At 33.3% G+C, this 20,435-nt stretch overlaps 1 protein-coding gene and 1 long non-coding RNA gene across 3 annotated transcripts; one reads left to right on the top strand and one right to left on the bottom strand.

Moving 5' to 3' along the window:
• The first annotated feature begins 929 nt into the window (after positions 1-929).
• LOC110870958 lies at positions 930-4,122 on the top strand. 2 transcript variants are annotated; one of them, XR_002553378.1, is made up of 5 exons: positions 930-1,102; positions 1,287-2,536; positions 3,180-3,223; positions 3,309-3,463; positions 3,559-4,122. It is a non-coding gene; the product is annotated as an uncharacterized LOC110870958 (long non-coding RNA). The 2 variants fall into 2 exon arrangements; XR_002553377.1 differs by having other exon boundaries at positions 3,309-3,474.
• An 11,933-nt stretch (positions 4,123-16,055) lies between these two features.
• LOC110872436 (BLOC-1-related complex subunit 8 homolog) lies at positions 16,056-19,343 on the bottom strand. Its single transcript, XM_022121232.2, has 2 exons — positions 18,953-19,343; positions 16,056-16,915 (listed from the first exon to the last, which is right to left on the bottom strand). Exons 1-2 carry the CDS (start codon positions 18,958-18,960, stop codon positions 16,183-16,185), a joined length of 741 nt encoding a protein of 246 aa, XP_021976924.1. The 5' UTR covers positions 18,961-19,343; the 3' UTR covers positions 16,056-16,182.
• Between the last annotated feature and the right edge of the window lie 1,092 nt (positions 19,344-20,435).

Genomic DNA, 20,435 nt, shown 5'->3' with positions numbered 1-20,435 from the left:
AGTTCCGTCGACTGGAAAATTATCGTTTCCGTCAAACGTAAAATTTCATTTCATTTTTTCATCACTTACATTTAAGATATCCTGACATTTGCTTAGGGGTATCCCGATATATAAAAACGGAGATTAAAAAAATATACACTTCGTCAAGAAAGTTGATGGGTATCCCGAGCTACCCCTCCCGGCCACATAGATCCGCCCCTGCTTATTTCTATTCATGGAAGTTACTTGTGTATAATTTTTTTCTACGTTAATTCAAAACCCTAGAAAACAAATATCTGTTTTCCTGTAGATAATAAACTTTTTCCAAAAACTAAATGTTTAATATAATGATAATAGATAACAATATGTGTAATGAGGACTAAACATGTGCAATTTGTAAATCACAACGATGAATAATTATATACATAATGGATGATATTTATTGCTCATTTGGTGTTGATTAAGTTTTGACATAATAAAATAAAATTTCTTTTCCTCTAATATCCTACAACCATATATCCTGCAACAATATCACCCTTTTGCTGATCTTCTGATATCCTGCAACCATATGAAGTTACATTGCCACCCCTTTTTGTTATCTCAGACTCTTATTTTGTCATTTTGTTAATTGAATAAAAGAAGACTATTAGGATTGAATCTGTTAGGAAAAGTGTTTTTTCAGTACATGTTGCAGACCTGTTACAAAAAAGTACTTTTTCGGTACATCTTACACGTGTCAAGCTGTTACATGTTCCAACAGAAAAGGTGTAAGGAGGTCCATTCATTTGGGTTTCATAGTTTTATTAACTAATATGTGAGTTCTTTCTATAACTGCCCTTAGCGTACATATTTATGTGCATTATATATATGGTAACTATTTTGTCCTCCATTATTGTATACTAAGTTATAAAAGTTTTTTTTACACCTCTAGTTTGAGCTAGAGAATTCGAGCGTAACTAGTAACGGTAATTTTTGTGTTTTGACTCGTCAGTCATACTTTGATTTTCTAATAAACACAATGATTCAATGTTCTATGTAGTTAACATTAACTCCAATATTTGAAGGTTCTCTCTGACCATTTCTCTCCTTCCCTCTGGATGTTCTTTCATCATTATCAACTTGTGTAAGTTTCATGTACTAACTTAGATTTAATTTATTTGGTTTTAAGAAATGCACAAATTAAGACTCCGGAGACGAAGAAACTCGGCGGTTGTTGGAGCCGAATACGTAATTTTACACTCCTTTATTTCTAACTATTTTGTATAAACTTACTCAAACTCGTGTATCCTTCTCCTGATCCCAATTAGAATCAACGGATCAAACATCGGCAACCCATAGACGTAGGCTACAAAATGATGAGGAAGAAAGAATTTTGAGAAGATATAAACCTTGACGATCAGCCATCAGTTGTGAGAACGTCGGCCTCAAGCTTACCGATCAGTCACTAGTATTCATCATCGGCCTCAAGCTTACCGATCAGTAGGGCTGTAAAATGAACCGAACGAACTCGAACAAGGCCTTGTTCGTATTCGTTTGTTAAGGAAATAAATGTGATCACGAACGGTTTATGCACACTTACCGAACGAGATATTATGTTCGCATTCGTTCAGTAAAGAAATGAATGTGTTCACGAAAACAAGTAAAATTGGTGAAAGTGACAGAGGCTAGAGGTGGATGGTAAAGGGAGTAGTGCTGGAACTTGAATCCATAATTGTGAAAAGGAGATTAATAGTGTTCATTGATGTGAATATTGAGGAAGGAAAGGCAAAGATGCATAAACAAAGTGGGAATAAGGTTTCCTATTTTAATTGTTAGGGTAATATATAAATAAAAATTAAAAAATATAAATAGTGTAGATAACATGAATAAAAGTATACAAATCTTTCATGAACATAAAAAAACGAACATGAACGAACGTTCACGAACATGTTCACCAACATGTTACTGAACATTCACCAACACAATTGAACGAACGAGACATGTGTTCATGTTCATTCATTTAGCTTATCGAACGAAAATTTTTGTATGTGTTCATTCATTTATTAAACAAATGAACGTAAACGAACTTCCTGCCGAACTGTTCGTTGAACATTCGGTTCATTTACAGCCCTATTGTCAGACACCAGCATTCATCGTCAGCCTCAAGTTTACCGATCAGACACTAGCATTCATTGTCGGCCTTAGGCTTACCGATTGGTGAGTAGTACAACTTTATACGGAGGCATATGATCAGTGGGATATATCATATTTGGAAACGATGTTAAACACGGAGGCATAAGATCAGTGGGATATAACATATTTGGAAACGATGTTAAACAGTCATTCACGAACAACCTACTATTAAGTATAAACTGGTTTTACGTAGCAATCGTTTGCTCCGTGATTAACCAAGGGATAACATACCTTTTGAATATGGCATCGGTTATAAAAAAATCTGATATGTTGACACTGGAGGACTGGGGGAGCCATCATCATTACAAATTCATCATTAAAACATTGCTGGTGTTAGTCACTTTGGTATTCATTATAGTGGACGACATAGTTGACCAACTATACGGTGAGTTATTTAGTGATACATTTTTAGGGGTGTGTTAATTAATTGAGTCTCTTTGTTTGTTTAATATATGATATTCGAATTAGTTTAAAAAATATCCAGAAAATAGTCATGGTTGCTACCACAAAATTACCATGTTTGTTTTATGCTCGTGATCCAATCTGATTTGCTAACGATTGGTATTATAGTTGTTAACTGGTTCAATCCAATCGGACCCTTATAATTGATCTAGTAAAGGAGCCAATGTACACCCGGCGGATTCACAAATTGATCCACTTAACCCATTTATTTTCTATTTCTTTTATTTCAAAGTGTGTTGGATGTAAGATATTTTTTTTTTGTCAAAAATTAAAAAAGAAAACGTCATAAGATTTCATAAATTAAATGTAATTTAGTTATACAGATTTTATTATTAGATGTAAAAATATAATTATGAAGCATTAATATGCAAAAAGAATAAAAAAATAATTATTTTTTGGTTAAGCGGGCCTTCTCGTGTCAACATGTGAATATTATGTTCCGTTCGAGTTTTTCGTGTTTGACTTCATGTCGAAATTGTTTATAACTATTTTATATTTCATTTATTCAACTCGTATAATACATGTCTATTAAATGTGTATAATCATATTTCTTTTTTCCTTTTCAGTCAAAATCATATCGTTAACTGGAGCGATCATTGGTGCGATGCTGGTATGGCTTTTTCATGTATAATAATCAGTTTTGTTTATTTTTTACTAGGCTATTTGGAATACTTATACTACATTTTTTTGTTCAGGCCCTTATCATTCCAATGTTCTGCTTCCTTCATATCAATCCCACAAACTTATTTCTTAGCTAGGCTATTTGGAATACTTATAATTCATTTTTATTTTGTTGAGGCCCTTATCATTCCAATGTTCTGCTTCCTTCATATCAATACCACAAACCTAAGTGAGTTACATGTAAGATAACCATAACATATTAAAAGATGAATATCTACTTTATTTTTACTAGCTTTTTAACTTATTGGGTGGATTGATTTGCAGAGACGAAATATCTACCTGATTGTTGGCTTGGGATTTCTAGGAGCAGCATTTACCGTATTTCAAAGCATAAAAGACATGATTTGAGATGTTTGTCACTTTTTGTTTTCATCTAGCATTTGGAGAGAATGAGACTATTTTTAGGTTATATTTGTTTACATTGAGATACTTTCGTTGAACTCATGACCATGATATGTGCATGCAAACTGATGTTTAGGCTTAAGTTATGGACTTGACCTAGGTGAGTATACTTGTGACTTCACATACGTATCACCCTTTTCGTGTATTTAAATCCATTTCGTCCCAAAAATAGTCCACACCGAATATTAATTCGGTTTTTTGAGATCCAACACGGCAGGTTGTATATTTGGAAAATGCGTGTTCATAAACACCGGGTTTCTTTTTAGCTGCCTTATAAGCCTTTAGTGATTTTTCTTGAATCCTATACCATTATCTCGCATAATCAAAAGCTCATCTTGCATCAATTCAACGCCTAGCAGCCTAGGCGCACACCTGGCTCACCTTTACCTGCATAGTATAGACTCTTACATGTTGAGTTTCAGAAAAGAAAAGGAAGTTGTGGTATATAACTTGATGGGCGTCATGCTGAGTTTCAAAAAAAAAAGGGAAGTTATGGTATATAACTTGATGGGCGTCATCAGTTTTTAGCTGTATGCACACCCCGCTACGTGTCGTACTACTCTTCCTCATACATTTGATGGGTTAAACCCTACATGAAGCCGGAAATTTTGACACGAACCCAGATACGAAATGAACTCAGAAACTGTGTCAGACACATGAAGCTAAACACGAGTTTTCGTAGTTTGACACAAGCACGACTCATTTAACCTAAAATATTTTTATGTTTTGTTACGTGCATATTAGTACTAAGAATACAAATGCATATAAAATAACCATGTTTAACTATAAAACATATATTTTTTTTCTTTTTTCTCCTTTTTAAGCTATATCTAATAAATAAGTGGCTGGTCTAGTCACTTGTCACAATTTTGTGAGACAAAAATCTTTTTCCGCTTCTCTTATTCCACTCTTTCGTAATCAATTTTTTAACTATATAAAGTTAATAATGTATCGTCTCAAAATAGCGTTTTACAATTCCTAAACTTTTATTGCTAACTAAATTTTTATTACTAACTATTTAATATTTCGTTTATTCATCACGTGTAATACATGAGTTTATAACCTAGTTTTTCGAATAAAGTGACACAAAACACATAAACTTTTATAAGAACCGAGCTAAATGGCTCAACCCACTAAGTTGACCAGAACACGACATGTTTAACTAAATCTGTTTATGGATTTGACCCGAAACTGCCTGTCGCCATTTAGATTAAACCTACACCCATAAACTTTGTGTTAGGTTTGTGTCGTTTTAGAAGTTTTCACCCCTGATTTGCGACGACGGAAAAAGAGTTTTGGTTTTGACATATCCTTTAAATGATTTGATATGCATGCAGCCTAACTACAGTTCAGGAATATGGCAGTTTGAAGGGTTGGCCTTCGTCCCAAACGGAACCAGCGGTGCAACCATAGTTCAAATCCATGGCGCGGCCCATGGTAGCACAACAATAATATTGAGGATTTACGATGGAGATATGAGGTATTATAGGACACCGGTGATAGCTACTGGTTTATATGATAAATGGTTTAAAATTAATCTTATACACGACGTTGATGGAGGCAAAGTAATAGTTTTCATTGATAATCAAAAGAGATACAAAACGCATGATCGAGGTCCTGGTATGTTGTATTTCAAATTTGGAGTCTATGCTGCACCAAGAAATATCAGCTATTATATGGAATCGAGGCGGAAAGAGATCAAAATTTATAAAAAACTTTAGTTTCTTAGATAAAAATAAACTTGTTGTACCATTTTAGCATATATCGGTGTGTATCTTTATGGATCAAGTAACGCTTGTTGGAACATTTATGGATTATATATGACTGTTTTGACAAGGTTGGAGTTATATGGTTAAATTTTGTGACAGTAGAACATTTGTATGGTAGTCGGTTCGTAACTATTTAAGATGTTTCGGTTTCTAGTTCATTCATATTATACATTACCAAGCTCACAACTATTCAATTATAATCAAACACCATAATCATCTCATATAACGTACACGTAGTTACAATGCAAGACTATCATAAAAAGAACTAGTACATAGAGAAAGACTCTGCAAACTACGAGTTTGTCACATCATCACCAAGTTGAAAGAAATTTCGTCCCGAAATTTAGCACGTAGTCACTGATGAAGCTAGTTGTGCTGTGCGTTTTCCTGGGGTATCACAAAACGTATTATATTTAACCTGAATCTTTTCCAGGAAAAGTTTACGTCGAAATGTAGAGCAAATCGAATTTATACTGACACGTACACAAAAATATGCACGTAAAAAATTAGTTTTTTCTTAAGTAAAGGGGGGTACGATGGTAAACTCGAAACAAATTATTAGTAATAATTTAATAGGTTAAATACGTTCTTAAAATTGTGACAAGTAGCACTAATGTCGCACACTGACAACGACCACCAACATTAGAAGAGCTCGTAATAAAATAAAAAAAGTAAAAAAAATAACATCAAACGAAAAACAGACGTAAAATCGTTCAACCACACACGTCCGTTGTGACGTGTTAATGCGAAGAAATTAGCCATAAATGTTAAACGTTGAAAATAATAACTAAGTCGATCTAGGACTCGCGCGTTACGACGAACTTGTTAAACGAAGAAAAATAGACGTGTTGTGACTGGTCTGTGATACAGGAAAAAGCAGACGAAAAACAGTTGAACCTCACACACGCACGTTGCGGCGTGTTGACTCGCAAAATTTAGAACGAAACGTAAAACTTGCAAAACATGAAAGGTATGGGGGGACGAAAGTTAAAAATAAAAAGTGTGGGGGTTAAATTGTAAAAGATGAAAAGATGTGGGTTAAAAGTAAAAAAGTTAAAGAGGTTAAATGCAAAAGATAAGGACCTTTGGGTTAAAAATGAAAAATACACAAACTTTTTTGAAAAACACCCAATTCATAAGTTACAACAATGTAAAGCAACAAAATGTTGCTAATTTATATTTTATAAATATACTAGGTTAGAACCCCGTGTATTACATGGGTTGAATAAAATAGTTACATCTTTTAAAAACTCGTGTATTGCACGATTTGAATAAACACATGTCTTAAACGAATAATGTAATATTTTACAACATTTAGTCATCAAGATGTGTTTTCTAACAAAAGGAACCTTGAGGTACTATTTACTTATTGTAATATCTCACTTTATTTTTTTATTAGGTTAGAGAGTTGTGTATTACATGGTTTATAACATTTTACTTTGTTTATTTATTTATTATTAGGTTAGAAACTTACGTATTACCTGATGTTGAATAATCAGCAGAAAAAAAAAGTAATATTTTAGTAAAAAATATTAAATATACAAGCGATAAGCTGGATATTATGATTTAATATTATTATTCCATTGGAGTGTAAAACGGAATAATGGGATCCTTTATTAGAAATAGGATTCTAAATATACCATGTATTAAAAATATATATGTTCTACATGTATTGAATAAATCCTTTTAACGAAACAGTTGATTAAAATAAATATTTTTATTTTAATATGTGATTATCAGTTATCCTTGTCTTTATCATCAAAATATAAAAACAATTAAAACTACCAATTAAATAAAATCTTTATCTTTATAAATATTTAAAACGCTAATATATTTTTTATATTTTAATAATTAATATATGATTATAATAATTAATATATTATTATCAGTTATCTTTGTCTTTAGCATTAAAATCTCTTCTACAAATTTTAAATTTAATATTATCAATAATTGACTTTCCATAATAAATATTTATAAAAATAATTAAGACTGCCTCGTAGAACGCCATATGTCCCTAGTTTCTTTTATTATATAGTAACTAGCGGTAAGACCCGTGTGCAAATACGGGTCGTTTCTTAGAAAACCATGCATAGCCCATATTGACAGAGAGTAAAAAAATAATTAGTGCATGCTTATAAAATTGATATACACTAATGGTCAATAGGTTTATTCAACAATGTTGATAGCAAACTACTTTACAAAATTACACTAATGATAGGGTGATTTGGGATTTTGTAAAAATGTTTATTTTTGTACTACTTTACAAAATTACATAGAATTCAAGAAAACGAAACAACAAATTAAATAGATGTTGAGTTATTCAAAGTTCTGTTGAATACTAAATGAGATGTTGACCAAAATTCAAACAGATGTTGACCAAAAGTCAATCAGATGTTGACCAATAGTCAAACAGATGTTGACCTTAAACAGATGTTAGGTTTAAGGCCCCACATCTGTTTATGGCCAAACATCTGTTTAAGGTAAAACATCTGTTTAAGTCCAATAATCTGATATAGAAGGTCAAACATTTGTTTAAGGCAAAACATTTGTTTAAGGCAAAACATCTGTTTATGGCCAAACATCTGTTTAAGGTCAAACAACGGTTTAAGTCCAAACCTCTGATATAAAAGGCCAAACATCTGTTTAAGGCCAAACATCTGTTAAATCTGAACAGATGTTTAACTTAATCAGATCTATTGTCTTCTCACACTGTTTTCCTCTTCAAAACACTGTTGAACCTAACATGGGTTTCCATTAACTATTGACCAAAAGGCAAACAGATGTTCAAACCACTGTTTGTTATTGTACTTCTTTACAAAATTACATAAAATTCAAGAAAACGAAACGATGACTTAAAGAACTATAATTTAACACATAATCTAATCGGGCAAAGCAATCTATTATCTGACAATTCCCTGGTTTTTACAAAATGAAACACAACATCATCATGCCAAATACAGTCATATATATCCATCCATTATTCTGAATTCATAAACCCATAAATGCAGAAGAATGTCACATTTGCGATTAATAAACCAAGTTTCTACTAATTGCAGTTACTATTAGCAAAAAGAAGCATGATATCATCTATATATAAAACATAAAGTGCTAATAACAGTGTTTTATCATGTTAGCTATACATAGCAACAAAACATCAAGTTAATAATTTAAAAAAAAAACATACAACATCACCATCAAAAAATTCAGAGTTTTAATATCTGATATCAGAACATACTTAAATGTCATTGTTAAACTGAGGTAACTTGATTTAATACGATCTTCTGTTGCGAAGACACGTATGTGAAGTGCAACATATCATCAAACCTCAAGTTATTCTCAGTCATAAACTTTCGCCAACCGTCCAACGCATAACGTGGCTTCAATTCATTTAACTCCGACTTAACATCATAAACCTCCACAACTCCAGCCATGTTTTGAACTTTCAAAGGATAAAGATCAACAGAAAGACCTGCTCGTCTGGCAACTTCAACAGGAAGACGCTACATGTATTGTGTAGAAAAAATAATAGTCAGACAAATAAACATAAATCATTAGTTTGTTATAAAAAATGGTATACCAGCCTATAGTCTCCTTTGTGATCAAAATGAAAGAACTCAGGGTCGAGAAGATGTCTAGAATGTTTTTTTGCAGTCTTTGTAATCTTATTTTTACAGATAAGTTTTTTCTGAACGTTGGCGGCTCTCTTCCCCTTGATGAAAAAGTAAACATATACATGTGAATTAAAGGAATGTTGAATATATGCACACAAAAAAAACAGTTTATATAAGATATACTAATTAAGTGGCGAGTATAGATACCTTAACTTTGTGAGCAGATGAAGAACATCCAATATGATCACTTGTGTCGAAAGGTAAGGCAGCATTTCCCTTAGTCATATTCTTGACCGTCTCCTTTCTCTCAGAAGTAACTTTACCTTTCTTCTTAACTTGTTGTCATAGAGTAACTTTAATGACCATAGTAATATAACAATCTTTAAGATGGTAAACTTACATCTTGTGTTTTATTCAATCGTGAAGACATGCGTCTCTTCGATGTGCATTCGGCATTGGTTGGTAACTTCTTCTAAATAATACATTATTGGATAAATGTAACATCAGTAAACAGCATTACTAATAGTTGTAAAAACATTAAATTCTTATATGTGTTAAATTAAAAATAAATAATTTTAATAATTTAGTAAGTACCTGAGTAACGGTTCTTCCTTCACGTGTAGACACAACTTCTTCATCCTCATAGATGTCCTGGTCAACATTAATGAAATAATTAATATAATGCTAAAATAATTAAAACGTATACTGCTAATGCTAAATACATACGTACCTTGAATACATTCTCAACATAATCAGCCTTCGATATTTCAAGTACACTATCATCGTCAGATTCAGGTTTCTTCGAAAAGTAAATCTCAGTCTCATCTCTATAAACTACTACCTCAAAAACAACATCATCAATTCTGCTAAACACAAGCAAATCATCCTCCAGTATCCCACATCGTTGCACATTTCCGGCCATCCTCTAGCAAATACAAAGTTGGTATCAACCTTAGACGCCTCAACATTCCAATAGGAACCCTTATAACAGATTTGAAATTTGCCACTTGGTGGGCTGTTTACGTAAAATTGTTTAATGAAGCAGTCTTCGATTACCTGCATAAAATTAAAAATAATGAATACTATACGTGAAGTATGTAACTTATGAGAATAAGTGTTGACACGTTTAAGATGCAAAAGGATTCAGGTTAAGATCAATAGTCATACCGTAAAACCAAATCTTGCATAACGATTAAACGTGAAATAAGATTCACCACACATGCCATCAACAAAACATGAAAGTTCAAGCCCAAAATCACCTAACGGTCTGAAAACCAACAAAGTATCCCTCGGCAAATTGAGATCTTTAACAACACTGTCCCAACCGTCAGTTATTATTGGCGTTGAATTTTCTGTTCTGACCCTCACAACCCATTTTTTTACCAGACTCATGATAGATTCGCAACTTATTTTTTTGCCAACAATCTCCCCACTTTTGATTAGCAAAGGCTATAGGTACATCCTGTATATAATTTTTAAGTAGTGTAAGAAAATATAAACCATAATAACTGTTAAATATATATCACAATAAAAATAAATTATGTATATAAAAACATGTCATACCAGTTTCAAAGATTCTGGGTTATCAAGAAACTTGACAAATGTAGTATACATGATAAAACCTGAATCAGTAAAGATGTTAAAACATTGAAATTAAAAAGTTGGCTTCAACGATGAACATTAACTTTTTGTATTAACAGAGTATCTACTGAAATTAATCATAGAAACAGAGTATGAGTTAAAAATTTTCTGCAAATAATAACTATTTTAATATGTTCTCAACAAATGATTCAAACACCTAACTAAACCCTTCTTGAATGTATAGCAATAAACGTTTAAAATCGTATTTGTAGCAAGATAGGATTTGAATTTTTTTTTTTGAATTAAAATCGGTTAAACAATATAAAGTTCATTACAATATGAATGTACATACCAGTTGCTGAAGAAAAAACAATAAAACCTCCGGTGAATGAAATGTAGAAGACGGAGAATAAGAAAGTTGAAACCCTAGAAAATGACTGGGAAGAAGAGATTTTTGAAAGAAGTCAGATGATAGATGTTTGATGTGTAATGATGCTAAAGAAATAATGATGGTTGTGTTTTCGTTTTCCCATACTTTCAACAGATGAAAAATATTTACACATACACCCGTTATTGAATTTGTTATTTACATTTACATTGAAAACCATGCATAACACATATTGATAGAACATATAGATACATGTATAGATATTGTACGAAAATGTGCTATCTATTATAGCTAAAAGACAACTATAAGTAAATATAAAACATATTTAACAAACTTAATAAAAGATGTCTAACAAAATGTGTTTGGAAACCTCTGTTGGTCGTTGAAAACAGTGTGAGTCAAACAGTCGTTAGATAAACAGAAGTTATGAGAATAGATGATAACTTTCAGCAGTTGTTTTTTTAGCTAACATCTGTCCACGTCAGAACCTCTGTTGTCATAATGGATGACAGTCAGCAGTATAGTAAATCAACAGTCATTAGGATAAATAGAAATTATGACAACAGATGGTACCATTTAGCAGTGGATGTATTTTTAGGCAAGCATAAGTTTCAAAAACAGTTGTTTTCAATCAGTGTAACTCAACAGTCGTAAGTCTAACATCTGCTATTAGCCCAACCACTGTTAGGAATGACTGAAATCATTAAATGAAGATGCGACAACAAAGATTAATACTATTAAAATTTATTTATTTAGTCAACACTGGTAAATGAAACAGTCGTTAGCATACACGGTTGTTTCATCATCAGCAGATGTTCTCTTTTACCAAACTTTAACTACAACAGACCTTTTACAACTCCAAATATTGACTCTCTGTAATTTGCAGGAGCACAGATTCTTCAAAAAACTATTATCAATGATCAAACTCTGAACATTTGTTTTATCTTTGCACTCATCTGTTCACCATCAAACCAACCCTTGATACTATTAAACTTCTGTTGACTTACCAAACAGATGTTCAGACACAATTCAACATCAACATAATCTGTTCACCATCAAACCAACCCTTGATACTATTAAACCTCTGTTAACTTCCCAAACAGATGTTCAGACACAATTCAACATCAACATTATCTGTTCACCATCAAACTAACCCTTGATACTATTAAACTGCTGTTGACTTACCAAACAGATGTTCAGACACAATTCAACATCAACATAATCTAAATCAAACTCAAACACTAAATAAGTAAAACTAAAACACAACATAGATTCATAAGATTAAAATTTATTCATTTATTCATGACATTAAAAGTCCAATAATTACATCACATACTGAACAACATTAAAGTTCAAATCTAACAATAACAGCAAGAATTAAGAAACTTTAGCTTCAACTCCATCGATTCTTGAACCTCTCGATGTATGTCCTTCAGCATCGCCACAAACCCCACGTCTCTATCACCGCACTCTATATTACTAACAATACAAAGCTCACGAACGGAAGTTGAAGGCATCCGCATAAGATCTCTGGAAACCTGCTCTCTATTGAACACGCCAACTTGCAATCCATCAAAACATCTCTTCAACTCTTGAAGAGTAGCCCTGTCTTCATACACCTGTTCCTCGATTTGCCTGACAAAACGCTGCTTTAAATCATCCGATTTTGCATTTGTGAATGACGCCATTTGAATAAACTATATTACTCGACTTTCCTGAAAGTATGATATCTTCGTAGGAAAACGTGATGAAAAACAGGTGAAGTGACTATAAGTTTATATACTGAAATTTCTAATTATAAAAACGTGTAGATTTAATATAAACATATTAATCTATATTTCAAAACAACAGTCTTTTAATGCAAAAACCTTTTCAAAACCCCAACTTTTATAGGAAAACTGTAAAATTAAATACCAAGAAACCCAAGGGACAAAATATCTATATTCAAAGAACAAAAGCAGATTATCACAATTACAATTAACCTCTTCATTTACCATGTAGACGCGTTTTTAAACTCTATAAAAGACCGATGATTACTTTTGATTCAAAACATCAACAAATTGTCCTACAAATCACTTTCTGTCAAAAATTGTTCCAAATCAGAAAACCAACAAAAAATCTACATGGCAAACTTCAGTTTCTACCACTGGTCAGACACCAGCAATGTTAAAACACAATTCTCGATGTGGTCACTCAAAGAACAAAGAACAGACCAAGAACTAAACAGGAAAGTCGACATAATCAATGACACTAATTACAACAAAACCTGGAACAGCATAGCATTGCTCGATGAAGTCCTCCACTCTCCTCCATCAGAGTTCCAGAAGAATGCAGAAGAGTTTCTGACACAACTTCTAGAACAGGATCAGAAAATCTGCAACATGCTAACTGACCTGAAATTCAAAAGAGAGCATGAAATCAGATGGAGAAAGGCCAGAGTCTACGAAATCTTAACAAGTGTTAACCCTAGCGTGTAATACTTTATAAATATTTCATTAAATTCCTATTTTTCTATGTAGTAGTTCATTTTAATAATATAAACATGTATCTTAACATATTATAAAATGTCAGTGTAAATAAAAACTCTCAACATCATCAACAGTTAATCAAAATAAGAAACAAACCTAAAATGCAAAGATCTCTTCTCAACTGTTGTAGCACAACTGACTTTTCACGATAGAAGATACATATCGTCCTTTCAAGTTGCAACTCTCCCATCAAAGAAGGTAGCACATGCAACTTTTCACGATGTTGCAACAATTATACTGCAACATCGATATTGAAAGGTTGATGTGTGATGAGAAGCTTCATTGACACGACGATGTTGGAACAATGATACTGGAACGATAACATGTAAACAGAATCATCAAACATTCGAACAAAGAAGTGTAATCGGAGAATAGCGGCTGAATCACGAGAAAGATGCATTTGAGAGAGAGAGAGAGAGAGACGCTCGCAGATATCAGTGAGAGAGATTTGAATGTGGAGCCAGATAATTATGTCTTATTTATAGGATTAGAATATATGGTTTGAATTTTGAATGTGGAGCCAGAATTTTGAATTGGGAACGGATGTTTGATTATAAAATGTTGAGGGCAGATGTTGAGCGAACTGGATTTGAGGGAGAGATGAAAGTGTGGAGCCAGAATTTTGAACTGGGACCAGATGTTTGATTATAAAATTTTGAATTGAATATGGAGCCAGGATTTTGAATCGTCAGAGGTTTAAGGCAGTGGTTTGATGGCAGGCATTTGGAATATGAATGTGAGCCACCTTTGAATTTTTAAGGCTTTTAATATTAGGCTTTATGATGTAATAATGATATAAGAAAAGTCTTGTTGGACAGTCTCTCCTGCTGACACATCAGCTTTTCTTATGTAATTGGGATTTCTCCTTTTATAGAAAGTATATATAGTTAATATATAATGTGATTGTGAGTGAAAAAGTAAAAAAGAAAAACAGGGAAAGAAAGTGTGGACATACGTCATTTTCATTTTATTAAGAAGATTAATTAATTGAAAAATGATGTAAGATAACTTTATTTAACTTGAAAATATGTGTCACAAATACATCATGGTGTATACACCCCTACTTCAAGAAGAAAACATCAATATTGAGATCATCTAGAAGAAGGTTCAGTCTCTTTGTTTTAATATATCGATTCCTTACCGTTCAAAAAAAAATCTAGAAGAAGGTGAAAAGCAAAAGAAATTACTAAATAATTTATTTAATAAAATTAATACGATTGGTGTAGAACTGTAGATGTTCCAACTTCTAACACCAAATAGACAAGTATCAATCGATCTCTTTTATTAAAATTCAATCTACAAAGAGAATTGATGGGTTGTACTTCTATTGTCTCATGATTGTATGTGATGATAGTACAACTAAATACTCTTTTAACCTCATTTTGACTTTTTTAATAAACTTTTGACCATTGTACTAAGGGGTGGCAATTCTTGACATGACCCGAACCCTACGCATACCCGAAATGAAAAAAAAAAGATTTTGGTCAACTAACACGACCCATTTTAAAAAACGGGCCTGGTTCAGGTTGACTCGTATTAAAAACAGATCAGGTTCAGGTTAACCCATAAAAACGGGTTGATCCGTTAACTTGTTTAACTATTTAGTAAAAAAGCTTTTATAGTTTTTTTCTGTTTCTATTTTACATGGTTAGTCATAATAATGTTAGTTTTGACACATTATATTTTACATGGTTAGTCATAATAATGTTAGTTTTGACACATTATATTATTTATTTGTCATATACACGTAAACTTTTACCCAAAGACATTCTAGTTTGGTATTGTACATTTTCACACCACCACATGTGAATTATAAATGATCAACACCACATGCTTCAGCGTTTCTGATATTAAAGCGTTTTTTTCGGAAAGACGTCGATTTCAGCGACAGGTATGTTATTGATTGGGTTCCTTGGATTCCGTTTAAATGCAACATATTCATTTGAAGATCGAAATTAAATAGGATTCCTACTACGGATGCTCTCTTTAATAGAGGTATAATCTCAACCGAGGAGTCGTGCCCTCTTTGCAATAGCGCTCCCGAGTCGGTCGATCACCTCGTCTCCGCTTGTCATTTTACTACGGTGTTATGGCAAAAAATTTTTGCTTGGTGTCGTATTCCAAACTTTTTCGCGTTCTCTTTTAAAGACATTCTCAAAATCCATAATCACTGTGGAAAGTTAAATGGGGAGAAGGAGGCTATCCAAGGCATTTTGGCGATCACCTGCTGGCACGTTTGGAAGGCGAGAAAAGAGACAAAGTTCAACGGTAAACAAGCTAAAGTGGAAGAAGTTTTCAGCGATGTTAGAACTTTGGGTTTCCTTTGGTTCAAGCATAGGTCCAGGTATAAATCGGCTCTTTGGTCGAATTGGTGTAATTTTATAATTATGTAGTTGCTTGTTTTTTCCCGTCCCGGTCTTCGGATTCGGTGTGTTTTAATGAAGTTCTCGTTTAAAAAAAAAAGCCACCACATGCTGAATTATAAATGGTCAACATACAAATAGCATCACATTGACCTCAAAAGTCAAAAACACTATCTAATTATGACAAATAACTTTAGTTACAAACTTTAGGATGGTCAAAAACTCCAAGAATAAACAAACCCTTATTCATAAATCAGAATGAGTATCATTGCCTCTTAACCATTCCTCAAATTTTGCTTCTTTATCAGCTCTAAATTCATCAAAATTTTCAGAACGCGTAAGATTCGATATCAGATCATCAACTAACACATCTTTTTCTTGATTCCCAGTTAAATTATGACTGGATACAGATTCTTCCCCTGTTATTTGCATTGCATTTGCAGACCCATTAGTGGCTTCTTCTGTAGATTCTTGTGGAGCCCACTTAAGATTAGTTGCCTTTTCTTTTGCTGACTTGAAAACAGACGATAAATAGTTAGTCGACTTTTCATAATCGTTAATTCCCCGCCAAGCGGTTGGACCCCACGAGCCCGTTTGAGACCCTGAAACCGATTTGCTACTAATCAAGCCTTTTTTCGGTTGTTTTGATGACATGATGGCTAAAGACTTTGTAATGTCTTTGACCATATCATCGACGATTGGGAAACCACATTCCTTCATTGATCTCAACATTGTGATTGAATCCTCAGTATCTTCTGTGTGTAAACTGATTTCGCGGGATTTAGCGACAATGTTGTTTTTAAGATTCACAAGGTTTGGTACCGCCTTGTGAGTGTGTTGTTGAACATAGAAAAGTCCGACTGATGGTTCATTTGCTAGTGACTTTATCATATTTCCCAACCCTTCTGATATATCTATGAATCCGTCTACTGGGGAATATTCGTACATCTTGTTGAGTGCAGATCGTACCTCATCATCACTGGTTCAAGAAAGAAAGAAGACCCAATGCGTATATATAAACAATAACCTTTTCTGATATACATTGAAATAAATAATAATGATAAAATTAAAAAGTTAAAATAGCAAGAAGGGTCGAGCATATCCTGGAACGATGGACAACATTTTTAACTCCACATACCAGGAAGAAATCAATCACGGTACCATAATAGTTACAACAGCATGCTAACCAAGATAGACAAAATTTTCATGATTATGTCTAAAATACCTTGGAAACATTTTTAAAGGCTTTATTAGTCAACCATTTACTCTCCTAACTTAGATCTCTTTGCATAGATATAGCGAAAAAAATCACGGAAGTGGTCATTTTTCCAATTGTGTTCTACCTTTTTTTTGAACGGCAAGGAATGACGTGCCAACCACCGTGACACCGGGCGTTGTGGCCAAGGTCGCCTGCTCGACCACCGCCAGCCCCTTGGCTCTCCCAGATGCGCAGAAACCCGACCTCCACCCGCCCGAAGGCACGACAGTGGAATAATCGGTAAAACCTCGCTTTCCATCCAAGAGGAACCGGCGCCACCCATATTCGCCCTTCACCTGGATGCCGCAGAAAATAATAGGGAGAGCGGGAGTCGAACCTGGGTCACAAGGAACACCAAGTCTTTCCCCAACCACTCCACCACTACCTCATTGGCAAGTGTGTTCTACCTTGTAGACAATTTCACACAGATAGACAAATCCTTTGTCATGCTATTTACTTTTACTTGTCTAAACCCTAAATACTTTCATTCTATATTCTATACTTAAATAATAACACACGCAAATCCATACATGATATGTTGCCACGTATCACATTAGTTTAGGCTCTGTTGTCAAGGCTCGCCCAGGCTTCATAAGCCCCACTTTCAGGCCCCCAGACGCATTTTTCAGGCCAAATACTGTCTGAACAGGTTTTAACAGGTCTGAAACAATTATACCCACCCTACATCTGCCTGAAATCAACATAAAAGCACCTAAACTAGCCCTAAAGAAGCCTAAAACATAGTCACATGGATCGCGGTACGCTCCGGTACGCGGTCCGTGCCTTTCTAAAAATCGGTACGTGGGGGTAGGTTCATTTGGGAACGCTAATTCGGTACGTGATACGGTGTATCCTATGGCGTACCACTATAGTCTGGTACACGTATCATATATAAAAAAAATATAAATAGATCTTTCATTAAATTTCAATTCAAAATCATAATCATAACAGAAACTTCATAAAAGAAAATTCATAATCATAACATAAACTTCATAAGAGCGGGAAACAGACTGTTATACATCATTTAATTTTAGTGTCAATTGACTTTTCAATTTCCGGTACATGTATCAGGACGCACCGGAACGCCGACCCCTTCAATCGGAAACACGTTTCCAATAGAATTAAACGTGAATTTAACAATAGGAACAATGTTATGGAAACGGGCGGGGATGGTAGAATTTAACTATCCGGATCGCGTACCATAGGCGATTGGTACACTTTTGTACCGCGTTCCGGTACAAACGATCTGGAACGCAATTCGCAGCACTTCTAACGTTTCCTTTGACTATAGTCTAAAACATGCCTAAAACCGAAAATTTGTATTTTTATGCTATACACCAAGGCCCAAGGCTCACCCTTGGCGCCTTTGACAACTATGAGTTTAGGTACTGATGGTAAAAAGCTGATACGCGAGTAAAATTAGATAAGCAGCAACTCTATGGCTAAACGAGCGATTTGCGTCTAACATGAAACAAGTCCTCCTGATAAAACTTGGCCAGTAACTATATGTATATTGATAAAATTACTCTAAATCCTCTGAAACCCTAGGTAGCTTCACATCTTAACTATTATCTTGTTATCTAATCAATTCACAATTTCTTTTCAATCTAAAATTTTATCTTCACACAGCTAGTTTGCATACAAAACTTGTATTAAATGAGTAAAAAATGTAATTCAGCATGCTGTTTAATTCAATTAACAGAAAATTAACAATTAACAGAAGATTAAAAACAATATTATTGAAAATAGACATCTTACTTGAACATAGATCGTTGATTGACAGCAAAAAAGGTTGAATTGGAGAGGGAGTTGCAGCAACAGTGGGTCCAGCATTTAACGAACCCTAATTCACCGTTGTAGTGCACATCAAGGGTGAATTTGGGATGTAAACAGAGGATGAATGATGTTTGGGATTAAGAAAACCCTAGATTATTATTGTTATTCATCAATCATTAGGTTTGAGATTGCGACTGCTAAATTGAAAACTGTAATTTAACGGTTTTCGATCTGGGAATGGGTAAAGTTGTACGGGTAAGATGGTTTATACGGCACCTAAATAGAAAAATCATTAAATAATTTTTTTTAACCGTAAATTTGAATCACAACAATGACGAATCGGTAACCCTTATCTCAACTCCAATCCCGCTACGCTATAAATAATTTGAGTTGAATAATTTTATTTCATGTTGTTTGAGTCATTTTATCAGATTAGTCTAAAGGTTTGAAACGTTATCACTTTAGTCCAAATAGTTTCAAAAATTGTCATTTTAGTCCACTGTGTTAACTCTCTCCATTTTTTCTGTTAACTAGAAGGGCAATTCGGTCATTTTATATGTAATTCTGTTAACTAGAAGGGCAATTCAATCATATAAAATGACCAAATTACCCTTCTGGATAACATAAAATGAATAGAGTTAAACTAGTGGACTAATATGGCAACGTTTGACACTATTTAGACTAAAATAGCAACGTTTCAAACCTTTAGACTAAACTCATAAAATGACCCAAACCACAAGGACAAAAAGGACATTTAACTCTGAATAATTTTGATTTTTAGTGTAATAACAATACATATTAGGGGTGTGTATGGTTCGGTTCGGTTCGGTTTTTGGGTAAAACCAAAACCATAACCGAAAGTTTGGTTTTTGGTTTTTAAAAACCGTTCGGTTTCGGTTTTTTCGGTTTCGGTTATTTCGGTTTTAGCAACGGTTCGGATCGGTTTTTCGGTTTTTAAACAAATTATGTAAGATTCAAAACTTAAAAGTATAATTCAAAGTTTAAGAATCTTGTTAATATATTTAGTCTTTTAAATTAATATTATTCACATAAACCTAACTTTCTAATCTATTTTAATGTTTCTCTAAAGTTTTTGTTAAGACGTTTTCTTTTATAATACTTTGAAAACCATTTAACTTTTATATTTAACTTTGTTAGTTCTTATAAACAATGGAAAATTTTAATGATAAATAAACATGGTAATGTTCTTATTATAAATATTTAACAAACAAGAATAAAATTAATAATTCTTAGTAGCATGGGTAAACACTTAAACAACTTAAATATAAAAATATATAGATTTGGTATACTATTAAAACTTATCGGTTCGGTTCGGTTATTTTCGGTTATTGAAAATGGTTATACAAAAACTGAACCGAAATTTTCGGTTATTAAAAATCCAAAAACTGAACCGTCGGTTTTTGTTTCGGTTCGGTTTTTTCGGTCCGGATTTTTCGGTTATTTC

The sequence above is a fragment of the Helianthus annuus genome, chromosome 8 (assembly GCF_002127325.2).
Source record: "Helianthus annuus cultivar XRQ/B chromosome 8, HanXRQr2.0-SUNRISE, whole genome shotgun sequence".
NCBI classification, from domain to species: Eukaryota; Viridiplantae; Streptophyta; class Magnoliopsida; order Asterales; family Asteraceae; genus Helianthus; species Helianthus annuus.
This window is presented reverse-complemented; position numbering and strand designations above follow the sequence as displayed.